The sequence below is a fragment of the Rhinolophus hipposideros genome (genome assembly GCF_964194185.1).
Source record: "Rhinolophus hipposideros genome assembly, chromosome: 12".
In the NCBI taxonomy this organism is placed as follows: domain Eukaryota; kingdom Metazoa; phylum Chordata; class Mammalia; order Chiroptera; family Rhinolophidae; genus Rhinolophus; species Rhinolophus hipposideros.
In genome coordinates this window covers 24,532,867-24,555,063 of record NC_138058.1, presented here as the reverse complement: position 1 = coordinate 24,555,063, position 22,197 = coordinate 24,532,867, and the positions used below count along the sequence as shown (strand labels likewise).

Below are 22,197 nucleotides of genomic sequence, written 5' to 3'. Positions count from 1 at the left end.
TGGGTGTTGGGCCTCATTATAGTTTTGCAAGGATAAAAGTATATGCGTCTCACTTAGCCTTTGCTGGTATGAGTGTATGGGGGCGGGCAGAGCCAGGAGTGCAGTTTCCAGGCTCTTGGCCTCACGTGTAAAGGTGCTGGCTCAGGTAGTAAATGGCCATCAGCTGTGATTGGATGGCCGTCAGCTGTGGCTATTTGGCCATCATCTGTAACCAGTGAGCCATTGGCCACTGATAACTGTCGTGGCTAAGCTAATAAGTGCGGAGAGTGGATTGCAGATTGCAGAGAGCAGAGAAGAGGAGGGCGGGTTGTGGATCGTGTGGCTCCTGCTTCCTGTGTCTAACCCAGCCACCAGAGAGACAATAGTGGTATGACTCCCCTACCTATGGCTCCGTGGGTGTTCCTTTTTGGCCTCACCATATCCTGCGTTCTTAAGAGGGGAGTGGGAGTTGAGACCCCGAATGATACCTTGCATGACAGTGGGTGTGGCCACTCCCCCCCACACACACACACACACACTCGTGGTTTAGAGCAATTTTTGTCTAAAAGTTTACTGTCTATTGAACTTCACCTTTACTGATTTTTTTTTTTTAGCTAATGAGAGTAGGTTTTTGTTATATCTTTTGTCTGTGCCCCTTCTTCCTGGGTTGCTGGCTTCTTCAGATCCAGCTCTGGGATATATGAGGTAAAAAGAAAAACCAGGGATCTCACTACCGTGCCATTCCTCAGGTTCCAAAGTCCTTAGGCAGTTTGCCTTCTTGTCTACATGTTTCAGATTCTTCTTAAGTTTGTTTTATGTATAATGTCCAGGATTTCTAAGTGGACTTAGCAGGTGGAATAGGAAAATCACATCTACTCCATTACGTTGGAAGTGGCAACATATTTTTAAATATTTTTACATGAAATCAAATGTGTCTGTATTATCAAATAGAGTGCCAAGTTACAACTTTATGGGTCAACATGGAAATCTCGGAGAAATTTTGTATTTATGGTAACTTTAGGCACTGATCTTCCACCCCAGGAAAGAGGTACTAGTTCTTTCTCCTATTCTTTGTGGTAAAATATTAGGGTATAGGCTAAACCTCTGCAACAAAGAGACCCAAATAACAAGTAAGGTAGAGTGTTTTCTTTCATGTGACAGTCTAGGGTAGGAACAGGAGCAAGCTCCTTGAGGTTATCCAAGGACCCCAACTGGGTGGGCAGTGAACCATCCTTTTACATGGCTTCCAGGGATGTTGTAGACATCATTATTTTCAGCTGGTAATAGTAACGTTGATAGTAGTGGTGGTGGTAGGAGGGGAACATGGAGGCCAAGAACTTGATTTTTTAAGGACTGGAAGTAGAAGTTGTACTTACTGCTTTTGCTCATATCCTATTGGCCTAAGCCTAGCCATATGGTCACACCTAACTGCAAAAGAAATTGGAAATATCTCCAGCGTGGTGTCCATGTGACCACCAAATGTTAGGGTAAGAGATCTCTGTTACTGAAAGAAAAAAGGGGAGATTACTGGGGCACAACAGTAGTTTGCTTTCATTAGTTACTTCAGTGAAAAATTTTTAGAAGAAATTAACTGTGTGGTCTTATTTATCATAAGCCATTTTATTCTGTAGTCAGCCCTCTTATTCTTGTTGTGTTCTTACCTGTTTTATTATAAAAGGTCAAGAAACTAATTTTTATATAACTATTTACTTCAAGAACTTGTTTATATTTTCTAGGGTTTACAGAGTCCACCGGAAATAGGATGCAAGCCAGAAGCTGTATGCAGTCACATAATTATTGAGAGCCATGAAAAAGGGTGTTTTAGGACTCTAACTGCTGAACAAGCACAGTTGGACAGCCATCCCTGTGTTTTCAGATCTGCTGAACCCTTAGACACGATCAGAGGACAACAGAACCCATCATCATGGAGAACCAGGCACATCAACCTTTCCAAATCACTAGACCAGAGCAACCCCCATTTCGAAGTTTGGAATTCCTTGCCGTTACAAAGTCATTCCCCATTTCAAAACTTTACTGCTGATGACTTCGAAATTAGCAAGGGTTTTCAAATGCCATTCTGTGAAAAGATGGACCCTTGGCTGTCAGAATTAGTAGAACCTGTTTGTGTGCAACCTGAAGAAATGGATTGTCACTCTTCATCACAAATGCTTCCCCCAGAATCCATGAAAAAGTTTACTACCTCCATCACTTTTTCATCTCACCGACATTCTAAGTGCTTTTCAGATTCCTCTGTTCTTAAGGTTGGTGTTACTGAAGATACCCAGTGTACTGGAGCATCTGTAGGGGTATTTAATTCTCATTTCGCTGAAGAGCAAAATCCTCCTAGCGATCTAAAACAGAAAACCTCTTCCCCTTCATCATTTAAAATCATTAGTCATTCACCAGATCAAGCTGTGACTATTTTAGCAGAAAGCAGTAGGCAAGGTCAAAATTTATCTGTTGAACATTCTCACCAAGAAGAAAAACTCTTAGAAAGACCAGATTTTAAAGGCAGTCATTCTGTGCCCAGCACCAGTACAAATTGTAGCAATTTTAAGGACGTTCATTTTTGTGAGAACCATACCCTCATTAACATGGACAGGCCGAGTTCCACATTAGGAGTGAAAGAGAAGAATGTAAGTATAACTCCAAATCCTCCTTCGCACATACTTCTTGAACAGCAAGAGCTCTTTGAACAAAGCAAAGCCCCACATGCAGATCACCATGTGAGAAAACACCAGTCTCCACCTCCTCAACATCAGGATTATGTAGCTTCAAACCTTCCTGATCGCATTTTTCTTGAAAAACGAGAACTCTTGGAACAAAGCAAAGCCCTAGATGTAGATCACCAGATGAGAGAAAACCACTCCCCAGTTCCTCAAGGTCAGAATTATATAGCTCCAGACCTTCCTTCTTCCATTTTTCTTGAACAACGTCAGCTCTTTGAACAAACCAAAGCCCCAGATGTAGATCACCACATGAGAAAACAATATTCCCCTCTTCCTCAAGGTCAGGATTATGTAGTAGAAAACAATGATCAACATAAGCCTAAATCACACATTTCTAATATGATAGATGTTGAACCCAAGTTAAATAAGATGGTCTCCCAATCGGCCCCAAATCAAAGTACATTAGCAACATCTCCACCTACTCCACCTTCAAATAGAAAAGCACTTTCTTTTGTTCATATTAATCTTGCTCCCAAGACTCCTTCCATGTTGGATAGTGGAACCTTAGATGAAAGATTTGTTTCATTGGATCCTGCTTCTAAAACAAGGATGAATAGTGAGTTTAACTCTGACCTACAAACTATATCTTCAAGATCACTGAAACCAACCTCCAAATTACTGACCATTAAACCTATAGTACAGGATCAAGAATCTTTAGGTTTTCTAGGACCTAAATCTTCATCGGACTTTCAAGTTGTACAGTCTCCTCTACCAGATAGTAGTAATACTATTACTCAGGACTTGAAAACCATACCTTTTCAGAATAGCCAGATAGTAGTGACCTCAAGGCAAACACAAGTGAACTTTTCAGATTTGGAAGGATATCCCAATCCAGAAGGGACTCCAGTATCTGCAGATCGGTGAGTCTCATTGTGATGACAAACAAGCTGATGAAATTTGTAATAAAGGGTTTTAAATAAATTAAGCAAATATAAGTTCATGGGTGAAAAGTAGTATGATTTTCTTAGGGGAGATTGTACCTGACTAGTCTGCTAGAAGTCTTGCAAGGGATAAGTACCAAAGAGAATATCTGAAAGTAATGTATTTATACTTTCAAAGGACTTTTGACAAGACTTGGCATCAAGTATTTTAAATTGAATTACTTTGAGAAGAATCTTTGATCATGTAGTGGTACAATTTACTCATTCCTTGTTTACTGTGTTAGAGATATGCTGAAGACCAGGCTTTGGGAGGGAATGCACGCCCATGTTTGCTCTCCTGCATGTGCTCTTTTTCTTTTTCTCTCCCTCTCTCTTTGTTTCCATTTCTTGATTCCTCTTGAATATTTAGTATTGCGAATGGAAAAAAACAAGTAACTTTTCAGTAGAGAATTCTGGTAGACATCATTTTAGCCAAGCTATCAAGGTTAATATCATGACAGTAATGCATATCAACATAATGTGCTCCCTGAATGATATGCCCTACTTCACAATGTATCATAGGAAAGGAAACCCAGGTCAGAGATAAAGGCATTAGGTTTATATTATTCAGCCTAATTTTAAGACTGTCATTAAATTCAGTTTTACGTTGATGAGTCTCTTCCAAGAGACTCATAACATTCTATTATGGCTAAACAGAACTACTCTGTGTGTTTAATATTTCCACCTTACAGTTCAAACCTCCAACAGTTGCAAAGGCAGCATGTCATAATAGGGAGCACTGGGCTTGGAAAGGAGGAAGGGAAAAATGTTTCTTTCAACATCCACATGTGGTAGTCATGGCAATGAGGGACTTACATATGTTAACTCATTTAATACTCATGACAAACCATATGAGGTAGATGGTGCTATCTGTATTTACCTCCTGTGAAATAGAGACATGACATTGCTACTTTATCATGTCTTAAATATTGCTGTTTGTAAGTAGCAGATTGGGTATTCAAATATAGTGTGTTTAATCAAAGCAAGAGTTTGTTCACCACATTATACTGTCTCTCCGAATCTTGAACCCCACTTCCAGTTCTTCTACCAGCTGTCCCCTGGGACAAGTCATTTAATATCTTTGGCACTCATGTGGATGATGGGGGAAGTCGAAGGGGTGGAAATCTGAAAGGTCTCTTTGTAGTTTTAAAAGTTAGTGACTTAAGAATTGAATTGGGGCAAAACAAACAAACAGACAGACAAACAGGGTCAGTCTCTGGTTTCAGTGTTATAAGTAGTAGAGATTAGTACTAATAATTTTTTAGAGATATATTATTAGTACTTATAATTTAAATACTTATAAATTAGTACTTATAAATTATTAGTACTAATAATTTTTTTGAAAAATATTTAGAAATTAAAAGATTAACAAGTTTATATACAGTACTTAAACTCATCAAAGTTATAAAATGCCTAGTTATCGGAGCTGAGTTCCTTGAATGAGAAGAAAATTATAGATGCTTATAAATATGACTAATAATGCCACTTGTTCAGAATACACTAAATGCCAGTCATTGTAGTGATTGCTTATATCATTTTATACTCAGTATAATCAGAGATAGATGGTATTACCTCAGTTTACAGATTTAGAAAACCTAATACTTAGAGAAATTAAATGTTTTGCCCAATATCACATGGCCATTGAGTGTTGGAGGTAGCATTTGAACCTAGGTTTATCTTACTCGAGTCTATAAATAATTCAAACTGTACATACACATAGACACTCATCTGTGTTTATGTACAGTCATGTGCCACATAACCACGTTTGTCAATGACGGACCGCATATATGACGGTGGTCCCATAAGATTATAATGGAGCTAAAAAATTCCTATTGCCCAGTGATATCTGTGACTCCAGAGGATTGGCCACGGATAGGAGGTTGCAAAATCAAGGTTATGATTGAGATGGCAAACAACTTGAACCTGGGCGTGGATGAGGGTGACATGGAGGAGCCCCTAGAGGTGCTTCTTAATAATTGCCTAATGAGGAGTTGTTGGAACTGGAACAGGGACGCTGAAGAAGGGCAAGAGAAAAGGAAATGCAGGAGAAGAAAAAGAAGAGGAACCTCCAAGAGAATTCACAGTGAAGGATTTAATAGAAGGTTGTGCAGACCTCAACAAGCTCCGTAAAATTTTTGGAAGCATGGACCTTAACACTGAAAGGTTTTTATTAAGAGAGGGGAATGTTTATGGTACATTGTCTGCTTACCAGCAAATATCTGCTGAAATAAAGAAACAAGCAAATCACTATGGACACACAATGAGGTGTGATAAAAAAATTTGGTGAATGCTGCATCCTAGTGCCAACGGAAAGGCAAGGATCTTCAGTATGGGAAGGGGAGTGTCAAACCTAGTAACAGTGTGTGACAAGTTTCAACTTGTTCAGTGCAGTCAGTTGCGTGTGAGCTACGGTTAAGAGAATGTGTGTTTTAAAGTGTGCTGTAAATCCTCCTCCATCATAACAACATTTCGTGTCACACATCACTTCTGGTATGCAGCAATTTCTGTCTAATAAAAGCATTGCGGTGTGTCCTCATCCACCTTATTCAACAGATCTGGCACTGTGAGTCTTCTGGCTCTTCCCCAAAGTTAAAATAAGCATTAAAGGTAAATGTTTTGAATCAATTGAGGACATTAAGGCAGCCATGACAGCGCAACTAAAGACTCTCATGGAAGAAGACTTCCAGAACTGCTTCAGAAAGTGGCAAGAATGATGGGATAAGTGTGAAGCGAGGAGGGGTATTTTGAGGGGAGTTAATGGCAATGTGTCTTTTACTGTAATAAATTTTTTTAAATTTAAATATTCACCATATTTTTTTATCACACCTCGTATTTCCGAAAAGAATGACATCTCCTCAAGAAGAGCCTCAGGCAGGTCCTTCAGGAAGTATTCCAGAAGAAGGCATTGTTATCATGGGAAATGGCAGCTCCATGTGTGTTACTGTCCCTGAAGACCCTCCAGTGGTACAAGAAGATGTGGAGGCGGAAGACAGTAATATTGTGTAGGCCTAGGCTAATGTGTGTATTTGTGTCTTAGTTTTTAACAAAAAAGTTAAGAAAGTAATTTTTAATAGAAAAATCTTGTAGAATAAGGATATATGAAGAAAGGATATTTTTGTATAGCTGCACAATATTTGTGTTTTATTGAAGAAAAAATATTTTTTTATTTAGTGTAGCTTAAGTGTACAGTAGTGTACAGTTATGTTCTAGACCTTCACGGTCACTCAGCTCTCACTCACTGACTCACCCATAGCAACTCCCAGTCCTGCAAGCTCCACTCATGATGAGTGTCGTATACAGGTGTACCATTTTTTTATCTTTTATACTGTATTTTTGTTGTACCTTTCCTATATTTAGGCATGTTTAGACACACAAATACCATTGTGTTACAATTGCCTACAGTATTCAATACAGTAACATGTTGTGCAGGCTTTTAGCTCAGGAGCAATTGGCTATATACCACATAGCCTAGGTGTGTGTAAGTGCACTCGGTGATGTTCCCACAATGACGAAATCGCCTAATGACGTATTTTGTAGAATGTATCCCCATCATTAAGCAACGAATGATTGTGTGTGTGTGTGTATGCCTAAAATGTGCAAGTACATACACTCGTATTTAAGCTTTTATTTTGAGATAATTTTTTACTTAAAGAGGAGTTGGGGAAATAGTTTCCTTCAATCCGTGGCAGTTTCTCAGTCTTGCCTTGTTTTTCATGACCATGACACTTTGAAGAGAATGGATTTTTTTGGAGAAAGTCTTTCAATTTGGCTTTGTTTGATGTCTCAAGATTAGATTGAGTTTATGCATTTTGAGTCTATCTCATTAGGAAGCACATTACACTGATATGCATTACTGGTGATGTCAACCTTGATCACTTGGCTAAAGTGGTGTCTACCAAGATTCTCCACTGTAAAGTTACTGGTTTTCCTTTGTCAATACTGCGTATTTGAGGGAGAGACTGATAGACTATGCAGACATCCTGTTCTGCTTAAACTTTGATCAGGAATTTTAGCATCCATCCGTGGATCTTACTGGCAGCAATTATTACTCTGATATTCTAATAGCGTTTTTATATTCTTTCATTCCTTCTACATTTATTAATTGTAATCCTTCTGTAAGCAAGAACTGTTGTTCCTCCCATTTATTCCTGTAGTTATTTATGTACATTAGTATGGACTCAGGGGCCTTTATTTCATTTTTGGATTATAATTCAATACTTAACTCAAGTTGTTTCAGTTTTACCTATTGAGGACACTTTCATATTGGCTCCTATACTGTGCCCTAGCCCTGAAATCAACCATTTCTCCAAAGAATCCTTGTTGTTTTTTTGGTTTTTGTTTTGAAGAATAGGATTTTTTTTCTCTAGCTTTATTAAGATATAATTGACGTAATACTGTGTAAGTTTAAGGTTTACAACATGGTTGACTTGCTACACTTAGAAATTGCAAAGTAATTGCCTCCATAGCATTAGCTAACACCTCCATTACATCGCATAATTACCATTATTACTTCTTTGTGGTGAAAACATTTAAGAATTACTCTCTTACCTTTCAAGTATATATTACATTATTGTTAACTATCATCACAAATCTATACACAGATCCCCAGTATTTATTCATCTTCCAATTGAAAGTTTGTACCGATATTTCCCCATTTCCCCCAGTGCCCAGCCCCTGGTAATCACCATTCTACTCTGTTTGCACAAATTCAGCTGTGTTACGTGGTATGATATAGTACTTGTCTTTCCTCAAAGTCATTCTATGTTACAAATGACAGGATTTCCTGTGGCTGGATAATATTCCTGTGTGTGTGTGTGTGTGTGTGTGTGTGTGTGTGTGTGTGTATCCCACATCTTCTTTATCCATTCATCCATTGATGCACAATTAGGTTGTTTACATATCTTGGCTATTATAAATAATGCTGCAGTAAACATGGGAGTGCAGATATTCTGTTTTCATTTCCTTTCCCGTATACCCAGAAGTGAGATTGCTGGATTATGAGGTTATTGTATTTTTAATTTTGTGAAGAACCTCCACACGTTTTTCCATAGTGGCTACACCAATTTACATTCCCACTGACAGTGTGCAAGGGTTCCCTTTTCTCCATATTCTCACCAACACTTGTTATCTTTTGTCTTTTTGATGATAGTTTTCCTTACAGGTGGAAGATGATATGTCATTGTGGTTTTGATTTGCATTTCTCTGATGATTAGTGACGTCGAGCACCTTTTCATTTGTATATCTTCTTTGAAAAATATCTCTTCAGTTCCTCTGCCCTTTTTTAATTGGAAAATTTGTTTTTTTTTATTATTTAGTTGTGTGAGTTCTATATATATTTTGGATAATCAGCCCTTATCAGATGTATGATTTGCAAATGTTTTCTCCCATTCAGTAGGTTACCCTTTCATTTTTTTGATTGTTTAGTTTGCTGTACAGAAGATTTTTGGTTTGACGTAGTCACATTTACTGAATTTTGCTTTTGTTGCTTGTGCTCTTGGTGTCACATCCAAAAACTTGTTGCCAAGACCAATGTCTAGGAATTTTTTCCCCTGTTTTCTCTACGAGTTTTATAGTTTCAGGTCTTATTTTTAGGACTTTAATCCATTTTGAGTTTAATTCCTAGTGGTGTAAGATGTGAGTCCAATTTCAGTTTTCTGCAGTGGTTATCCAGTTTTTCCAGACCATTTATTGAAGAGACTGTCCTTTCCCTATTGCATATTCTTGGCTTCATTGTCAAGTATTAGTTAACTGTATATGCAGGTGTTTATTTCTGGGCTCTCTATTCTGTTCCATTGGTGTATGTGTCCATTTTTATGCTAATAACATACTATTTTGATTATTATAGTTTTGTAGTATAGTTTGAAATTGGGAAGTGTGATGCTTCCGGTTTTGTTCTTTTCTTTCTCAGAATTGCTTTGGCTATTTGGGTCCTTTGTGGCTACATACAAATTTTAGGGTTGTTTTTCTGAAAAAAAAAAAATACCATTGGAATTTTGATCGAGATTGCATTGAATTTATATGCTGCCTACGAGAGACTCACTTCAGCTTAAAGGACACATAGGCTGAAAGTGAGGGAATGGAGAAAGATATTCCCTACAGGTGGAAACCAAGAGAGCAGGGGTGGCTCTGCTTATCTCAGACAAAATAGATTTTGTAGACAAAAACAGTAACAGACAAAGAAGGTCATTATATAATAATAGAAGGGTCAGTTCATCAAGAAGATACAGGCATACCTTGGAGAAATGGCAAGTTCAGTTCCAGACTACTGCAGTAAAGCAAATAAAGTGTCACACAGGTTTTTAGGTTTCCCAGTATATATAAAAGTTATGTTTACAGTGTACTGTAGTCTATGAAGTGTACAATAACATTTTGTCTAAAATATATACATATATATACCTTAATTAAAAAATAAGTTTATTGCTAAAAATACTAACCATCATCTGAGTCTTTGGCACCTCATAATCTTTTTCCTGATAGAGGGTCTTACCTTCAATTTGTAAAAAACAAAAAAAGAAAGACAAAAGCTGCAAAGTGCAATAGAGAGTGAAGCACAGTAAAACGAGGTATGCCTGTATACGAATTGTAAATTTGTACAGGCCCAAAATCAGGCCAACTAAATACATTAAGCAAATACTAACATATCTGAAGAGAGAGTAAACAGTACAATAATAGTGGATTTTAATAGCCCACTTTCAACAATGGAGGATAATATTTAGAAACCAAGATGTGAGCACTGGGTTTGCGCATTCCTACTAAGATGATGTCACTGGTTCTAGCCCCTCTCAGTGAATATAGCTAATTACATTCATATATATTAACTCCTGCATATGCCTGCATTTATATTTTCCATGACTAGTAATGAGTGTACGTGTGTGTGTGGGTGTATGTGTGTGTGTGTGTGTTAAACCACAAGACAACACTGATACCTTAATCCAGAGCTACAGGGTTGATTCTAGGCTTTCCCCTTTATTTGTAGTAACTTCTGTCTCCAGTGGCGGTAAACCTGGCTGTCATTATTTACAATATATTTATTATATTTACCCCAGTATATAAATAAAGTAATTTCAGAATTTATAACCCAGACCCAGGTGAGAAATTCTCCAACTAAAGTATAGTTTTCATGTATAGTTTCTTTTTAATTTAGCATTACAATATCCAGTCAAAACACTTGTTTGCTGACATTTTCTGTCAACTTCTTTATTCCCCATACCCCTCGGTGTCAGTATGTGATTCATTTATAAAACAGTTAGATTCATTTGTCACATCCTGCATTCCAGCTTTGCCCCCACATCTTGTTTTTGTTTTTTAAATTTATATACTGTAAAGTACACTTTTTGTGGTGTACAGTTTTATCAGTTTTCATAAATCCAACCATCAGTTCTGTACCAAGTATTTCTACCAATGTTAAGATTCGCACAAGTCATCCTTTTATAGGCAATTTCTCTCCTGACTCCTGGCAATTCCTGCTCTATTTTCTTCCCTCCAGTTTTGCCTTTCCAGCATGTCATATAAATGAAATTGTAAACTATGTAACAGACTTTTGGGTTTGGCTTCTTTTACTTTGCAAATCACATTTAAGATTCACCCATCTAACCATTGTCACCTCAGTAAACTTTAATTAAAAAAAAAAACACCTATCTTGTTTTGTGAATCAGTATTATTTTACTTTGTATTGCTTTATTAAAAGCACTAATACTGCTTTTATTATTCCTTTATATTACAATTCCTTTGTATAGATTACCACACTTTCTTTATCAGGCTTTCACTTGTTGAAGGATATTTGGGTTGGTTCCAATGTGAGGCAGTTACAGTTGAACTACTAGAATCATGTACCAGTTTTTGTTTCTGTAAATACTCAGAAGTGGGGTTGCTGAGTCATATGGTATATATGCATGTTTAACTTCATAAGAACTGTTTAGAATTAAACTGTGCTAAACTGTTTTTTCAGAGTAGCTCTGTCTTTGCATTCCCACTAGCAATGAGTGAGCATTTCAGTTTACTCTACATCCTCGTCAACATGTGGTATTGTCAGTATATTTTAGCCCTGTTTATAGGTGTGTAGTGGTATTTCAACATAATTTTCATTTGTATTTCCCTAATGGCTTTTTTTTTCATGTTCTTTTTTACCATCCTCTTTGGTGAAGTGACTTTTTAATAGGCTTATTTTTTTTCTTATTGTTGAGTTTTGAGAGTTCTTTAATATGTTTTGGATACAAGGCCTTTGCTAGATATGTTATTTGCAAATATTTTCTCATAATATGTGACTTGTCTTTTCATTCTCTTAATAGGGTCTCTCGCAGAACAAAGGTTTTTAATTTTGATGAAGTCCAATTGATTTTTTTTTATGGCTCATGCAATTGGGTCAGCAGTCCCTTTTTTTCAGCACCTAAAAAATATTCAATTCTGAGTTCCATTGTTTCTGATGAGAAGTCTATAGTTGTTTAAATCATTATTCACCTATAAGTAAGAAGCAATGTGTCATTTTTCTCTGATTGCCTTATTTTTATTTTGTTTTGTTTTAGGTTGATTACAATGTTTCCAGGCATGGATTTCTTTGGGGTTTGAGCTATCTTTCATCATATTTAGGGAGTTTTCAACCCTTATTTCATCAAATACATATATACATATATGTTACATATATATTATATATGGAGACGAAAAAGAGAGTGCGGTACAAAGTTATGTATCTCTTCTTCATCTCTGATGACACAAATGCTTGACCTTTTGGTATTATCCTAAAGCTCTGGTGATTTTTTTCAATATTTTTTTTCCCTCTGTTCTCTGTTTTTACATTTGTTTCAAGGGTATACACCCTTAGCTGTTGGAGCATTCTATAACTTCTTTAAAGTTTTTGTCAGATAGTTCTAACATCTCTTTCATTCCAACATTGATGTCGGTTGATTTGTCTTTTCCCATCCATGTGAGTTGAGATTTTTCTGGTTCTTCATGCTGAGTAATTTTGGCATGAGTTATTTTCATAATGTCTTCTTACCCTTTCATTTTCTGACTCTTTAGTGATACCACCAGCTTTTTTATGTCTGATATTGGTGATTTGTGTTCCCCTTTCTGTGTTGGTCACTCCTGCTAGGGGTTTAACAGCTGGGGTTTTGTTGGTCCTCTGGTGTGTTTTTTCCATTTCATTAATTTCTGCTTTTATCTTCATTTCTTCCCTTCTGTTTGGGGTTTTTACTTGATGGTCTTTTTCTACCTTTCTGAGAATACTTAATTTTTTAATATATTAATTTTAATTAATTTGTCGCCTTTTCTTTTTTTTTTTATTAAATTTATTGGGGTGACAATTGTAGCCTTATCTAATACACAAATTTTTATGTAATTTTTCATCATCATCTTGAAACTATTTTCTCATTTCTGTTTTGTTCCAGGGGCTTATGTAGAGTAGTGTTTCTTAATTGCCAGTTATATGGGAACTCTTCTAATTATTGTTTGTTTCTACTTAATTCCATCATGGTAATTGAGATTATGATTTCATTATATTTAAATTTTTTTAAATTACTGTATGATTTGGTATATTTTTAGTGTGTGATGGTACATTGTGTGTGTGTGTGTGTGTGATGTGCCATTGAGTTGGTTCTGAATTCAGTGAGTGACATCTACAGTGATCTACAATGTCCCGTCCTCAACAGCCGCGCTCAGCTCCGGTAGACTCATGCCTATGGCTTTTATGGAATCAATCCATCTCATCTGCGGTCCTCCTATTTTCCTGCTACCTTCTATTTTTCCCAGCGTTGTCTTTTCCAAAGAACCCTTCCTTCTTATGATGTGCCCGAAGTAGGACAGCTTCAGTTTTATCATTTGTCACTCCCAACGATGTTTCAGGCTTGATTGACCCAACTTGTTTGTCTTTCTGGAGATCTCATTGCTTGTACTCCACAATATTAAGAAATACTGGTCAGATACTTTGCAGTTTCCCTCAATGTGGGTTTGACTGGTGTGTTTCTCATGATTAGACTAAAGTTAAGGGTTTATCAAAGAATACCACAAAAGAGAAATACCCTTCTCATCACATCATAGCAGAGTAGGTGGCGTCCACATGACGTCACTGGTGCTGTGAATTTCTCTCACTTAGATAACATGGTGTTCGCCAGGTTTCTCCACTGTAAAGTTACTGTCTCTCCCTTTTTATATTCTGTTCTTTGGAATCCAGTCACTAAGTTCAGCTCATACCCAAGGGGAGAGGGAGAGAGGACATTCACCTCCTTGGGTGCGGATGGGGGTGATATCTACATGCGTTACTTGGAATTCTTCTACAAGCAATATTTGACTCCTCTCCCCTATTATTTATTCATTCAATCATTCATTTATTCCATTCTGTTTTAATATGATTTCTCTGTAATCTGAATATATAATTACAACCTTGAAAACCTCTCTTTCCCCCACTGACATATAAACTCCTTGAGGGAAGGCTTTGTTTCTTGTTTATCATTATACACTCTGTGTATTTAGCACAGGCCCCTAATTTATGGTGGACTTCTAATAATTTTTAAAAAATGAATGAGTGTATTTTCACTTGAACTGAAAAGTACTCTTTTCTCAGCTAACTTATATAATAACATTCTAAATTGAAACCAGAAGTAGATTTAAAAATAAAAGTAAACTCAGACATGATGGCATTGTAATAAGTGTACAAGAAAGCGAAGGGTACTGCAAAAATAACTTACCCCTTTGAGGTTGATGTGTCTCCACAAAATATTCCTTGAAGCTACTTTTGGAAAGAGATAGTATTTTATAAGCTTAGGATATGACTTGCTGCGTCCTTTCTCTCTTTGTTCAGATTGCTAGAGGAGATTAAGCCCCCATCTTCTGCATTCTCTGGAAAATTATCATCTGATGCAGTTACTCAGATAACAACCGAAAGTCCAGAAAAAACCATGTTTTCATCTGAAATTTTTATTAATGCTGAAGATTGTGGACGTGAAATTCCAGAGCCCAGTTCCCAGAAGCTGGCCAAAGTTCCCATCAAGTTTGCTTCCTCATCTTCAGTCCAGCAGATTACTGTTGCTCGTGGCACAGAGGGAGGTAAGAGAAGATGCTTACATTTTAGGTCATGTTACCAGCTTTTCTGTGTAATTATCTCAGAAACTTGTGATTGTATCTTTCTAGTCAGAAAACCTAATTTTAATTGTAAGCATTAGGATCCACATGATCATATTCATCTTTTCATTTCATAGCTAAGAGGAAAATATGATTTGTTATGGTTTTACCTTAATTTCTAACGGAGTGAACAACATGTGGAACTCATGTGGCTTGTGGTTGGCATATTTTCATCTCATGATAACTAATAAGAATGCAAGTTATTTTATAAAAACTTAAAACTGTAGAGGTTTCATTTAGGTGGGCAGGAGAGTTATTGGCATTATGTCTTATAGTAAAAGTTGCATACTGTAGTAAATAGATGCAAATATATATAGTAGTGCAAACAAAATACCAGTCTACTATTTCTCACTCATAAAACAATGACCAAGAGTTGCACCCTCCACAACTAGATTGAAACAACTACTTGACTTGGAGCTCATGGGTCCTGAAAAAAAACACTTAAAATAAATATAAGTTTAAAATATATATATATATTTTTAAAAGTTTAAAAAATATTTTTAAAAAAAGTTAAAAAAATATAAATATATATATTTATATATAAATATATATAATATATATTTTAAATATATATATATTTTTTTAAAGTTTAAAAATATATTTATAAATATATATATCTCAGTGCTTTATAGCAACGAACATTTGCTTTTCTCACTCACCGGCTAGTGTGTCAGTTGGAGTTTGCTGCCAGGAAGCAGAAATGGTTTGGTTCTATTCCACTTGCCTTGTTCTAAAACTCAGGCAAATGGGACAATAGCTACCCTGGGGCAGGTTGTTCTCATGGTGGTGTCAGAAGCACAAGAGGGGAAAGCCAAATGTGAAAGTGTATTTTAAATCTCTACTCACAGCAAATGGATCAGTCTGTATAGAGGACACAATTTACGGTTTTACCTTTACATACAGGTACCTTAGAAAAAAGGACTCCTTTAAAGTAATAATATTATCTGGTTTACTAATAAAATATTATTATTATTTATTAGTTTCAGGTGTACAAAACAATGTAATAGACATTTGCACCCCTCACAAAGTGATAGCTCCCCTTCCCCATAAAATATTATTTTTAATACTTTAAATTCCAAATTTTATTTTATTTTTTTGATATGAAAACATTTTAAAGTACAAAAAATAGTATGTTAAACACATGACTATCTACCCACTACTCTGAATTAAATTCAGAATAATATGCTATATGTTTATATTCAGATCTATATTCAAATTTTTTGAAGAAATTTATTTTTGAACTTTTTTAAACCTCTCTAGTCCTTCCTTTCCCAAAAGCAACCATTATTTGCTATGTAGTCACTTCTTCCCCCCATAGGCAAACAGTCCAAAGTAACCTTAAGATTATTGCATTTCAATATAAAGTTGACAAGAATTTCAAAAAGCCACTTGTTTTTCTCAGAATTCTCCATCTCTATATGATAACCATTCTTGTCTGGGTACATTGTAATTCTGCCCGATTATTGTTATTCGTTTTCTGCAACCTTTGAAATGATTAATTTAGCCATCACTATCAAGCTTATATACACTAGTGGAGGAAGAAAATTAATAAATCAATATTCTAACAATAATGACCACAGCAATGACCAAGTAGAAATAGAGGCTACAGCCTATTTTTTCTGTTGTTTAAATTCTTCGCTCCTCTACAAATTTTTTGTTCCACTGGACTTTAGTCAGGTTCTCAATGTCTTGTGTGTGTGTGTGTGTGTGTGTGTGTGTGTGTGTGTGTGTTATTTGCTTGTTTTTGCTTCATAGAGTGATACAAATATTCCTAGTCTGAGACTTTATTAGCCCTTCACATATAGGTTTAAAGTAATTTTTTGTTAATTTCTGTCACCAAGCATGGTAAAGTATCACCCAGGTATTAGCCGTACTCTTAATGACTTCCTTTTTCTAAAGCAACCTTATTTCTCCCTGACAGTTAAGGTCAGGCATAGTGACAGTCAACACTGGCATCTTATTCTAGTTGTTTCAGTGATATAACGAATGTGAAATGACCAGGTGGCTCCTGTCTGCTGGTGGAAGTATCCCTCTTATTTCTAAGATCTTCCATCTAACAAAGCTCGGAGTCACAGAGATGGAAAGCAAAAGTTTCTAAAAAAGGCTCTGCCTTTGTTCCCGAATGTATGCATTCTTTCTGTGGGATAAGCAAGTACCACATGTGGTTCTGAGCATATGCCATATTCTAAGCTGGCATTCCAGCCTTAGAAAGTGATGCGCCCCTGCTTGTGCCATAACAGTTATTAGTAAATCACTCACTTCCCCCTCCCCTTTTTAAAAAATTTAGTATAGTTGTGGGTGATGAGGCTTGTGAATCTCTTTAAGCATCAACCTTTTCTCATTTCCTTCACTGTGGGTTGGAAGCAGGGTCCTAATAATAAGGAATTCAGTGTCAAAATAGGTCATCAGAATGATGGAGTAGTCAAAGATTATTATTATGTGCAGAATGAAGGAGACCTCGTTCTACTGTATTTTGATTTTTATAAGCTATATATGGGCAACTAGGAGTTCATTTAAAGGTGGTGACAGGATGAGAAAGGAAACCATGGTCTGGAAGGAAAAATTGAAGGAGCTGGAGGTGTTCAGAAGAAATGATAGCTATCTGCAAAATTCTATTCATAGCAGTGCAACCCCAGAAAATACTCAGGAATAACCAAAACAAGAACTTTATAGGACCTATGTGAAGGAAATACTAATCCTTTCTGTAGGGATAGAAAAGAATAGTTGATTGAGAGAAGGGATGAGAAGTTTCTAAATATTGGAGAAGGCTGCATATTGTAAAGATATCATTTATTCCCAAATAAATTTACACTCTTAATTATGCTCAAAATTCTAGTGGAATTTTTCTCTTGAACTTGTTTAATTGATCTTAAAGTTTATCAGGAAGAATAACAAAGAAAATCGGAAAAAAAAGAGTAATGGAGAGAGTGTATTTTAGCAGCAGCCAAATTTAAAGTGTAGTACTAACCTAAACATCTATAAACGTGTTGATGGGATAGAACAGAAAGCACAAAAATTAATTGTTTTTACTTGAGTTTAATGTGTGAGGAAGAAGGTATTGTAGTGGAGAAAAATAGCGATTACATAATAAGTGCTATTAGAGTAAGTTGGTTACTTATTCAGGGAGATGGAGATTTGAAGAACTTGACACTTTCAAACATATCAGAATTACGGTTTGATGCACTTTAAATCTTTTTAATTTGTTTATATTTTCACAGTAACCCTAAGAAGTAGGTATTATGCTCATTTTTTAGGGAAGGAAACAGAGGCAAAAAGAAGAGTAATTTATTCAAGGTCACAAAGGTAGTAAGTTGCAGCTCCAGTGGATTTACAGTTAATTGATTACTTACTAAGTATGTATTGGGGTACAGATTAAGCTATTTTATCACAGAAACTCCCAAATTAAAGGTAAGTGGTCTAGAGTAGATATCTCTGTACCATGTCTGGATGGCTCTGGCATCCTTACAGTGTTACTTCCACCTCTGGTTCTAAAGTGGCTGCTACAGCTATCATAATCTCCAGTCCCTAGGAAGTGGTGTTTTAATGAGATGCCTGGAAGTTGCGCACATTATTCTCAATACTGGTCCCTCCCATGGGCCCAAACTTTGTCATATGTCCATACATAGTTGCAAGGTAGATTGGAAAATATAGTTTACAGGTGGGTAGTACGTGCAAAAATCAGGAAGCTGTTACAGAGAGAGAGAGAGAGAGAGAGAGACAGAGAGAGAGAGAGAGAAAGAGAGAGAGAGAGATTGATATTCTACTACATCCTGAAAGAAAAACAGGTATATAGAAAAAGATTTCATCCTCTATAATAATCAAATTTATTACTTTGGCACAGACATTTTAGAAAGCATTTTTGTAGTTAGTGGTGTGTTGTTTTTTTAACTTTATAAATGGTATAATGTTTTACTCCATAATCAGAGAATTTACCTGAAATAGGGCAGCAAGGGAGAATGGGTATGCTATAAACAAGAAAATCTTTATTCACAGAATTCTTTAATAATTGAAAATTTAGCTCAACCTAAGTTTTAAATATTAGGAGAATAGTTAAGTACATTTAAACTGTAGTATAATCATTAAAAATGTAGAGAGGAAATAAAATTAATATTTTATTATAATGTAAAGTCAAAAAGCTGAATTCCAAATTATATATACTATATGCAGACAACTATGTAAACAAACAGAAAGAAAAGACATGTAGGAAATACATTAAAATGTTCATAATAGTTATCTTTGAGAGGTAGGACTTTGTCTTTTTTACTTTTATGTATTTTCTTAATATTGGAATTTATATTTTTATAGTGGAAACTTTATTTTGAAGACCTGTTACATAGAAGAGAATTGGACTTATTTTCTGTTTCTCTGGAGCCAGAGTAAGACTAGTACTAGGGGTTAACAATGAACAAGTTTGGGTTCAGTGTAAGGTGAAGTGTTTTTTAGTTAGAGCCACATACTCGTATGTATGGAATAGGTTCTAAAGCTCATGTTCTCATTGAAACGTACCTCTACCACTCAATTTAAACTGCATTCTGCCCCAATTTCCCCACTACTCCTAATCTCCCTCAGCATTTTCCAATTGTTTTCTTCGTATCACTTATGATTTATTAAAATACTGAGTAATTTACTTATTTAGTATGTTAATTGTTTCCTACATGTCTTTCTCCTCTTAAGGCAGAAATATCCCAAGAACTTGAACACTGCCTGGCACATTGAAGGCACTCAGTATTTGTTCATTGAATTAATAAATGTTTTCTTACTAATTGTTCTGATCTTTATTTCCTTAGCCCAGCCTTCACTGTTGCCTTATAAGCCTTCTGGTAGTACAAAGATGTACTATGTTCCACAATTAAGTCAGACTCCTTCATTTCTGGATTCCAAATCAGATACTACCATCGAGAGCTCACACTCAGGTATTGTACAGAATTATTCAAAATTTTATTTTTTGAAATTTGTTTGTAGATTGGCTGATTGATTCTGGAATGACTTTTTAATCTTTAAAAAGCACTGGTTAATTCAGTGCTTTTTAATCTTCAGTGAAATACGGAGCTTTTTATGCCTCAATCTCTGGTTCAGGTAGGTGAGTTATTTGGTCAGATATATTATGTCCACTTAAGTATTTGATGACAAAAATTGTATGGACAGTTGTTTGTTTGGGTTAGAGGATTCTGCTAGGACAAGGTTTCTAAGTTTTCTCTGTTATAGTGTGCCCTTAGTGTTGCGGTGATGTGGGTTTTTTTTTTTGAATCATGTGGAATGTATGTAAATATAAGTTATTAGGGCACAAATACTTATTGTCTTGATCTAACAACTTAGACCAGTGGAGTTACTCTAGATGAAAGCCTAGGCATTGTTCTAATAGCTATTTTCTATTAGTAAGTTGTGCATCTACAGATAAGAGAAGGATCCAAGTAGAGTTTGGAGTCAGGGGCAAGTCATGCATTATTGTTAGCAAATATTTGGGCAAAGTAGATTTCTCCTTAATTGAGAATGAGAAAGCAGTTAAACTCATAAAATCCTTTAAAAAAATACAAACAAGGCGAAGGTTACAACCTCCCAAAGAAAGACATAGATGTTATAAATTTACTTATAAGACCCAGTAACATTTGTAAGTAGTAAGAAGACTCCTCTTTGAAGAAAGGTACCATGTGCTTTTTTTGTAAGCTATTTTATACCTCATACCATTGTTCATTAAAGACATCAAATATTTATATATTAATCATCACTGTCAATAGGAGCAGAAAGCCAGAAGAGCAGAAAACTGGCTGGAATTTTTTAGGGGTGTCTGTGGTGTGGTGTGGAGTTATAGCAGAAAACTGGTGGAGTAAATAATTCCCAAGAATTCACCCCTAAATAAAAGCAACAACGAAATTGGCAAAACTTCTCAGAAAACTTTTCCAAAACTCTGGAAATTAACCAAAGTCTTATAACAATCCACTAAAGCATTTATTCAAGAAAAAATGGCTGAATCTTAGTAAGAACAGTAAGCTTTGTAGTATTTTAGTTTGCCCTACTCGCATTCTTGCGCTGAGCTCAGTGATAACCTTGAAAGATATCATCCTACATTCCCAGGGCTGAAGGGAGCAGAACAGAGAAGGGATTGACATTCCCAAAGAATTGTCGATATTTTACCTGTCTGGTGATTCCCTGGAAGACCACTCAAAAGGCTTGTCTTTATTTAACCTCAGAGTTATCCAGTGGTGAAAAGCCTCTGTGTCTATGTGTGTGTGTTATGGGGGGGGGGGGGCTACTTGTCAAAAAACGTTTACAGGCAAGTGTTTTAATGTCATAATGCCTGAGGTGATGGATAACATAATGCCTGAGGTGAGAAGGACACTAGATTAACCAAAAGCTGAAAAAGAAGAACTGCGTTGAGCTGTTTATAGATGTGAAAAGCTTTGACATATTCCTGAGACTCTAGAAGAACCCACACATACATAGGCCTGTGTGCAGGCTCAGGAAAGACCTCAGAAGGCCCTGCCCGTTACCTATGGCCGCCCTTGAAGCTGTGAAAAAGGCTAAGCCAGAGTTGACATCTACCTGGCTCAGTGTTGAAGGCATGCCCTGACATGCACACACAGCCCCCCAGGAAAGGCTGGAAGATTTATTGGTTCTAGTTGTTTAAGGATCTCTCTGTCTAGGCATTAGCTGACCACTAAGCTAGTTGAATAGAAACTTCAATAGACTTTACAGAATTAATTTAGAAAAGTTACTTTAAAAAAAAAACCACAGCAAACCCTGAGGAGGGAGTAGAATCTGATTTCCAGAGTTGCTACATATTACTTAAGATGTCCATTTTTCAACAAAAATTTACAAGATACAGAAATTTTAAAAATATATGTACTTATACACAAGTAAAATAGCAGCTTAGAAACTGTTCCTGAGGAATCCCAGACATTGAACTTACTAAACAAAGACTTTAGCTATTTAGAATATGTTCAGAGAACATATTTCATAAATGAAACAATGTCTAAAGAACTAAAGGAAGTGTGAGTACAGTGTCTTACCAAATAGAGTATTGATAAAGAAATAGACAAATAAATAAAATGAAGAAATAGAAATTACAAAAAGAAACCAAATAGAAATTCTAGAGTTGAAAAGTAGAAGAATTAAGATAAAAAATTCACTAGAGGAGCTCATTATCAGATTTGAGGAGGCAGAAGAATCAGTGACTTTGAAGATCGTTGCATTGCAATGACATATTCAAAGAGCTGAAAGAAAAACTGCCTATGTTGAATTCTGTATCCTGCAGAACTAGCCTTCAAAAATGAAGGAGAAATTAAGACATTGTCAGATAAAAACTGAGAGTTCATTGCTAGTTCAAACTGACCTATAGGACATACTAAAGAGATTCTTCAGAATGAAATGAATGGACACTAGACAGTAACTCGAATCCACATGAACAAAAGAGCACCAGTAAAGATAACTACACAGAAAAATACAAGGCAATATAAATG

General features: G+C 36.0%; 1 protein-coding gene across 1 annotated transcript in view; it reads left to right on the top strand.

The window, feature by feature from the left end:
• ALMS1 (ALMS1 centrosome and basal body associated protein) overlaps positions 1-22,197 on the top strand; it is a gene marked incomplete at its 5' end in the record, with an annotated part of 157,221 nt that overhangs the window by 69,363 nt on the left and 65,661 nt on the right. Inside the window, 3 exons of the mRNA XM_081069627.1 lie at positions 1,716-3,568; positions 14,421-14,665; positions 19,528-19,653. Of these exons, the coding sequence (XP_080925753.1) occupies positions 1,716-3,568; positions 14,421-14,665; positions 19,528-19,653 (2,224 nt within the window). The remainder of the gene's footprint in view (positions 1-1,715; positions 3,569-14,420; positions 14,666-19,527; positions 19,654-22,197) is intronic.